We start from the raw sequence: 7,738 nt of genomic DNA, 5'->3' as shown, positions 1-7,738 counted from the left end.
CCGGAGCAGAATGGCTGGTACTCTTAAGACAATGTTTTATGTCTTAAATCTTTGCCTTAGGGCCTGAGCAGAATAGCTGTCTTGTATTCTTACGTCACCAGACAGTTAGGCTGATGACAGAGAACAATCCGTAAACGCTTAAGACTGTCTCAGTCGTAGACGTAGGGCAAGGCAGAGAGAAACGTAAATCGTATACAATAGCCTTTCACGACTTACGTTTCTCTCTGCCTTGCCCTACGTCTACGACTGAGACAGTCTTAAGCGTTTACGGATTGTTCTCTGCCATCAGCCTTAGAGTCTGAGCAATGACTGTCTTGTACGCTGACATCCCGAGGAGAAGAAAAAGTCAGGATGATGTCAATTTGATGTCATATTGACCTAATTTATGTCAAATTTTGGTCAACGTGGCATCAAATTGACCAAAATTTGACATAAATTAGATCAATATGACATCGAATTGGCATCATCCTGACTTTTTCTTCTCATTGGGATAAGACAGTTATTGTGCGTTACCTCAAGACAAAGGCTTGAAACGTAAAATATTGTCTTAAGGCTGTCTTGCATTCTTAAGTCATAAGACAGTGATTGCGCGTTACTTTAAGACGAAGATTTAAAACGTAAAACAATAGGCTTGTTTTCTGTTCTTACACTGGTGAACTAGTGCAATAAATCAGAGTAAGACAAGCATATTTTTTCTCATTCTAGTTTACTGCACTAGTTCACCAGTGTAGGAACAGAAAACAAACCTGATGTCTCAAGAGTACAAGGCAGCCATGCCATCTGCTCGGGCCTTTACTCTCGCTCTCGCGGAGCTGATATAAAGGCCATAAAGGGTGAAAGGCCTAATTCTGATGTAACAAAATACATTCGTTATGCAAGCGCGGTATCAATGCCACGATAACGCGTATCGGTGCAATTTTTCTCTCCCTGGCTATTAATAGTTGCGATTTATGTTTATCACATGAGAGCCTTATGAACTTAATTCATTTCTTCTTCTTCTTCTTCCTCGTGTATTAAGGCTTAAAGCCTATTTTATTCAGTTGGTTCTGGTACTTTGAGCACTTTGGTTTTACTTCATCTTCGGCAAGCAGCTAATCTTGCCGAAAATTAATGTGTTCGTAATATTATTAACTTGATGCGCATACAAAGTCGCGAAATTTAGATGAGACTACTCGAACTCAAGGATGACTTCCATCGGGCTCATCGTCAGATTATTTTCATCCGCGACTAATTCACATGACAGAGCATCTCTTCCTGCAAAGTTTTCATAATAATAATATTAAGGTCCAGGCTGAAACCCTGGCTGAGGGGTAATATCTTTCGCAATCAATTTAAAATAAAAATTATTTGGACACTTAACATCCTGTCGCGGCTCTTTAGTCCTTATTCCTTTGAATTTATGTTCATCACATGAGAGCCTTATGAACTTAATTCATTTCTTCTTCCTCCTCGTGTATTAAGGCTTAAAGCCTGTTTCATCCAGTTCGTTCTGGTACTCTGAAGCATTTTGGTTTTACTTCATCTTCAGCGGGCAGCTAACTTTGCCGAAAATTAATTTGTTAATAACATCATTAACTTGATCGCGTGTGCGTACAAAGTTGTTGGATGTCGGCGAATTGGGCAATTGCCAAAAGCATAAAAAGAAGACGAGATATCGGTCGAGCTACTGCTACGATGTCAATCTGCGTACGAACGGGCAAACGTATCGGCCAAACTGGAGAACTCACGGAGATCATAGATTACAATTCAATGTTATTATAATTTACATATAAAAACATGATTTCCGCATGATTATTACAACTCATACATATACATATGTACATCACAGATAAAGATAGTATAACGAAGCGAACGCTAATGTAAAACGAATCTACGCGAGCGAGAAGGACGAGCGGCTGGCTATTCTAACGGCCTGTAATACATAATGTAAAATGCAAGACGCGACGCTGAGAGCACGCGGTGTGCCGAGGGCCAACGTTCGACAGACTGGAATGGCCCTCCCTTGGCCACGCGCGAGTGTCCGACTACTATCGATGGGCCTTCCTGCGCAGCTTGGGCGCGGGCAGCATCCTGACGAGGGTGACGAAGTGGGCGATCAGGTAGCCGAGCAGCGCGCCTATGACGCAGGGGATCGGCCAGGCCTGCCAGGGGCGGTCCCAGTCCAGAGGGATAACCGTGGCGCCCAGCCAGGTGCCCAGTATCGTCGCCTGTATGTTGAGCCTGAGGGCGTCCGCGAGGGCGTTGCCCCGCTGCGAGTAGGTCCCCGTGAGGATGTCCAGCGCGTTGTCCACACCCAGGTGCAGGCTGGTGGACACGAAGGTCAGCGTGACGAGCGTGACGACGAGCATCGTCGTCTCCTCGTGGTCGGTGAGCACGGGCGCGCCGAACAGCACGATCATCACGTAGTAGACGAGGGAGAGGGCGAGCGCGGTGAGCGAGAACTTGAACGCCTCCCGCAGGCTCTTGGCCCAGGTGCGCTTGGTCTTGGGCGACGCCCGCTGCTCGTGGCGGATGATCGTGGGCGCCTCCGCTTGCAGCATCGGGAACAGCAGCTTCATCACCTCGGCGAACGTGAGTATCATCAGCACGGGCAGGAACTTGTACTTGCCGACGTTGTGCAGGTTGTCGTTGAGCTTCACCAGCGTCAGGATCCCCGGCAGGTAGATGCAGGTGAAGGAGCAGTAGGACAGCAGCAGCCTCTGCTCGGCCTTGCTGCCGGCGCCCATTTGGCCGCCTCGGGATCGGCTCTTGCTCGCGTCGCGGCGGCGAGACCAGGCGAGACCGCGCGCCGGCCGGGCCTGATCGACGGACGCGCGTTTGAGGTTAGGTCGCCCGTCAGCTGACACGAACGTCACGTCCACGTCCAGCCCGGAGAGAGGACCCGAGATTACGCGGTGACCGCCTCAAACGACCGGACGTCCACGCCCCGCGGGTGCCACCATGGGTAAAAACAAGCAGGCGCAGCGCACCAAGAACAATGCACGGGTGAGCGACGATTATACGCGGTCGCGCGACTCTCGGCCGCGCGATACGCGACGATAATCCCCGACATAACCTACGAGCACGTTGTCGGGTCTGTACGTGCGTCGATTGAGTCGACGAAGTGCGATTGAAAATTGGAAATTTTGCGAAATTGCACGACGAGTCGCGCGACACGCGGCGTAAATTTTGAGAGGCAGATTCTCCCACGCGTCGAAATGGGCGAAACGGCCGCGTCGGCGGGACGCAGGGGAACGGTATTGTGCGACTCTTTAACGTGTTTCAGCCGTCGAACAGCAGCCGCAGCGCAGAACTCCTGGGGACCGCGATGCCCAACTTCGTCGGGTTCTCGGCGGTCAAGGACGGCGGATACGTTCCCGTTCTACCCGGTCTGTCTCTGTGTTCGTTGAACGAGGTCGAGATGAACAGCGTGGACTCCAGTTTTCAAGCGGTGCTGAAGAAGATGAGCAAGAAGGACGCTACGACCAAGTTCAAGGTGACTGGCCGACCGCCGGCGATCATCGTTTCCGCGCAAATTTTGTAAACTGACGTGCGTTTGCTTGCGCAGGCGTTGCAGGAGTTCACGACTCTGTGCCAGGACGCCGAATTGCCGGCGGTGGAGGGCATGCTGCCATTTTGGCCGCGGTTCTACTGCGCCCTGGCCATCGACATAGATCACAGGGTGCGAGAGGCCGCTCAGCTGGCGCACGCGGCGGTCGTGGCGCGTTTGGGCAAGGGTATAGCGATGTACCTGAAACAACTGGCCGGCACTTGGTTCACGTCGCAGTACGACGCGTATCCACCGGCGGCCTCGGCCGCCGTCAACTCCTTCAACGGCACGTTCCCGCCGTGGAAGGTCGCCAGCGCGATCGTCCATTGCCAGTGCGAGATCCTGCTGTACGTCAGCAACAACATTATCGTGCACACGGCCCAGACGTTGTCGACGCAGAAGTCCCTCACCAACGAGGAGATGGAAGCCAAGTACGAGAGAGTGCTGACGGCGAACCTGCAGGCGTACAGCTGCTACTTCAAGAAGGTGCCGCTCGACGAGATCGACAAGACCTTGGAGATTCACACCAAGATCTTGAGCAGTTCGAGGTTCTGGAAGCTGGCCAAGCACGACGCCTTGCCGATAAGGACGGCCTTCTTCAACGTGCTGACGTCGATAATGGAAAACGCGGTCAAGTTGCTGGAAGGCGACAAGAAGAGGACGGTGACCACTATTATGAATAGTCTGGACGAATCCGAGCCCGCGCTCTTGTCGGCCGTGTGGGAATCGATGCTCGTAGCCACAACGAAGATCAACGACTGGCATCTCGTCGTGAATATCAACAAGCTTGTGCTCCCGAAGCTGTGGCGCGTCTTACAGTCCGGTGGCCAGTGCTGCGCCAGCACCGTCTACCCAAATCTTCTGCCCTTCGTCAGCCAGTTTCCCAAGTTTAACATAGATCTCGCTGACATGTACACGAATTTCTTCAACAACATGCGCCAGGGTTTCTCCGTCAAGAGCGTGCAGATGAGCCGTTCGGAAACGCTCGCCGTGGCGACGTCCTTCGTCGAGTGCCTGCGTTACTCGATTCTCGTCAACGCCGACGATGTAGACTTGTGCGTGCGGCTCCTCAGGGAACAGCTTATGCCCGTCGTGGAGGCTTGCATGGCCGACGGTATCTCGATGAAACAATTCTGTCTCACCGACATCACGCATCTAATACGGTACTGGAGCAAAAATCGTACCAACGAGAAGTACAAGTCGTACGCTACCTTGATGGAGCAGTTCTGGATTGAGTTGCAGTTGTTGTTCGACAAGTTCATGAGCGCGCAAAAGGAGAGCGCGCACACCGTGGGCGCAAAAGATTCCTACTTCGAATTCTTGTTAAGCTTGAAGAATGTACCGGATCGTAAGAAGTTGAAGGTAAAATTTTCCGACCCAAGCGACTCGGCCGCCGCGAGCGAGCCGAAGGCGAAGGTCGCCGATGCTTACGCGGACACCGTTTTCCACACGGAACTGTGCAAGTTTGTAAATGCGCTCTGCACAATGTACTTCAATTCGATAAACGTATCGGTGAACGACGATCGGTACGCGGGGTATATCAGGCAGGTGAATAAGCTTATGGAGCACTTTGCGAGTAGAGAATTGTTTTGCGCGTTCTCAAAGTCGTTTAAATTCGACGAGGACTTCTGCGAATTTTACGACAAGAGCTTGAGACCTTTGTTGCTGCAAAAGTCGAAAGTGACCGAGCAGGTCCTTGAATTGATATTCCATCTTATTACGTATATGAGTGACGCGGAAAAGGACAAAGTTCTACAGTCGTTGACCGAGTTGAACGATATTGCGATCACGAGGAATGTTATATATTGCTGTTTATCTCAACATAACAAAGAGGACAGCGTGATTAAGAAATGGTATACGCATGCTGACGTGCCGAAACTGCTGGTTGATGTGGCGAAAGAAGTTGCTTCGCTGTGCAACGACGAGGGGTATAACTTGGATCAAAATCAGAATCTGATTTTGGCGGGTTTTAAAATCTCGGAAATTAGAGATTTGTTAATAAGCGAGGAGGGCGCGAATAACATTGTGTCGATTTTATGCGACTCGCTGAATGGAAGAGATGACGCTTGTTCCGCGCAATTTGTTGCATTTATTACGAAGCTGATGACTTCGCTGTGGTGCCATCAGCAAACAATATCGAGCGCTGTACAGATATTGGAGACACTTTTTGAGCTGTGCACCCGGGAACACGATGATTCAATTGCCGACGCAGTACGCACCAGCTGGAAAGAGGGATTTGTAAAAAGCAGTCGGATATTATCTGCCCTCGAGTTTGACGATCTTATTAAAAGATGCGGCGTTATTATCTGGAGCAAAATATACAATGCACGCGCAAGTTCTGTTACGGATGTATTGGTGGATTTGGCGACAGATGTTTTACAAGTTATAATCGACAACACCGGCAACGTAAAATCCCATTGCGTTGAACAAACCGTTCTGTCCTTCCTAACGGCGTCCGATATAAAATTGTGGATCGGAGAGACAACCGCTGTCGCGATATACGGCGAGGTGTTGACGGGCCACTTGTACGTGTCGAATGTCGAGAAGAATATACGGATTTTGCAGCAGCCTACGCCCATCGATATAACGAGCGATGTCGTTTCGGACAACACGGCGAGTTGTTTGTCGTGGGCCTCGTTCAACACGGATTTGCTCAATAATCTGTGCAAGAGACTGAGGGGCTCTGATCCGGAGAACAACGTGTCCTCGGATTCGGGAGAGGGAAGTTTCGAATTGAACGATTTGAATTTCCCAGGCGTCACGGATATACTGATGAATATTATATACGTGGTTAGCGTAGCTGACATGTACAGCAAGCATTACAGGTCCACCAAGCATTACAATGACGTCGACGTGCTTCGTGACTCGCTCAGGAACAGTTTCGTCACCCTGCACGGACACCTCGCGAAGAATCTTCGCGACGTATCGTCGCATGTACGAGCGAATCGGAAAAGTTACGGATGTATGCTGCCGTACATAATTCGTACGCTTTACACGGAATTTTTCTCGAGAGATCAAGCCGAGGACGCCACGGAGTATTTTGAACAGTACAGCGATAACGAAGTTGCAGAGATGCACGACGACGAAGTGCACGTGCAAATGATGCAAATCTTGAACTGTCACTGGCCACAAAATATGCCGGAAGTGTTGTCGACGCGCAACGAGATTTACACGCTGATCCTCACCAGGACTATGATATCCGAGTCTTCCAGGCACGAGCTTCCTCCGCTGTACGATACTGTTGTATACAAAGTTATGTCGCGTTACAACGATATCTTCGCGATTTTGGATCGCGACATCTCCGACACTTCGTGGGACGAATTGCTGTTGCCGCTGGAAGTTATGAGGCTGCTCACGGCAGTTGTCCAAAATATCCCGTGGAAGCTGAAACACGCCTACTGGGATTTGATCTTGATATCCCTCACAAAGTGGCAAGAGGTGCTCAACAACGCCAAGCACAATTACACTGACATTAAAACAACAACGCTGATGACGGCGCTTAGCCAATTGTACTGCGCGGTCGAAGCTGTAATGAACAAGCACAAGTCGGAGCCGATACCGGAGCTACCCCCGGCACTCGTGGACGAATGGAAGGACGTGATTGCTGGCAACGTGTACAGCGGCATTGTCCAAACCTGGATATTTTACGCCGATCTATGCAGTCAGAATACAGACGCTATAAAATCCGTCATACCACTGAATTATTTGGGCGAGGCAATTTGCACGTTCGACAGTGGCGTATCGCTCAAGAAATACGACGAGCAGACCGAAGTGATCGATTTCAACAAGATGTTAAAGCTGTCCCTGAAATTATTGCAATCTCCCGTGCTCAGTATCCAATTGGGTGCCTATTACGCACTGAAATATGTGCTACCGGAGCTTGTGCAGCACGACAAGGTTCTCGTCGAGTCTGACAACTTCGAGCCGTGCAGCCTCGATATCAGAAAATTCGAAGAAGTATTGTCGAACACGCAGAACATTGTCAACACAATGCTTATGGAGTTTAAGTAAGTTCCTGCTTTATATTGAATCCCCCCCCGCGAAAGTGTGTACTTCTGGATATACGAGGGTGAGTCAAAAATTATCTGCACTTTTCGTTCTACAATTTATTTACACAAAAATAGGGGTTCAATGTGTACACCATTTTTCAACATAGTCTCCTCCCTTGGCAATGCACTTGGTCTAGCCGTCCACAAGCTTGCGTATTCC

The 7,738-nt window shown here is 49.9% G+C and overlaps 2 protein-coding genes across 2 annotated transcripts; one reads left to right on the top strand and one right to left on the bottom strand.

Moving 5' to 3' along the window:
- Nucleotides 1–1,735: 1,735 nt before the first annotated feature.
- On the bottom strand, nt 1,736–2,798 carry LOC105558519 (phosphatidylinositol-glycan biosynthesis class F protein). The gene has a single exon (XM_012006235.1). It carries the CDS (start codon nt 2,724–2,726, stop codon nt 2,028–2,030), a length of 699 nt encoding a protein of 232 aa, XP_011861625.1. The 5' UTR covers nt 2,727–2,798; the 3' UTR covers nt 1,736–2,027.
- A 44-nt stretch (nt 2,799–2,842) lies between these two features.
- LOC105558518 (E3 ubiquitin-protein ligase listerin-like) lies at nt 2,843–7,576 on the top strand. The gene is made up of 3 exons (XM_012006233.1): nt 2,843–2,985; nt 3,266–3,475; nt 3,548–7,576. The coding sequence occupies exons 1-3, from the start codon at nt 2,941–2,943 to the stop codon at nt 7,538–7,540; spliced, it is 4,248 nt and encodes a 1,415-aa protein (XP_011861623.1). The 5' UTR covers nt 2,843–2,940; the 3' UTR covers nt 7,541–7,576.
- The last annotated feature ends 162 nt before the right edge of the window (nt 7,577–7,738 follow it).

Source organism: Vollenhovia emeryi, unplaced genomic scaffold (genome assembly GCF_000949405.1).
Source record: "Vollenhovia emeryi isolate VEMERY1.0 unplaced genomic scaffold, V.emery_V1.0 DF939337.1, whole genome shotgun sequence".
NCBI classification, from domain to species: Eukaryota; Metazoa; Arthropoda; class Insecta; order Hymenoptera; family Formicidae; genus Vollenhovia; species Vollenhovia emeryi.
Note: the sequence above shows the minus strand (reverse complement) of the source record. Positions and strands in the feature narration are given on the sequence as shown.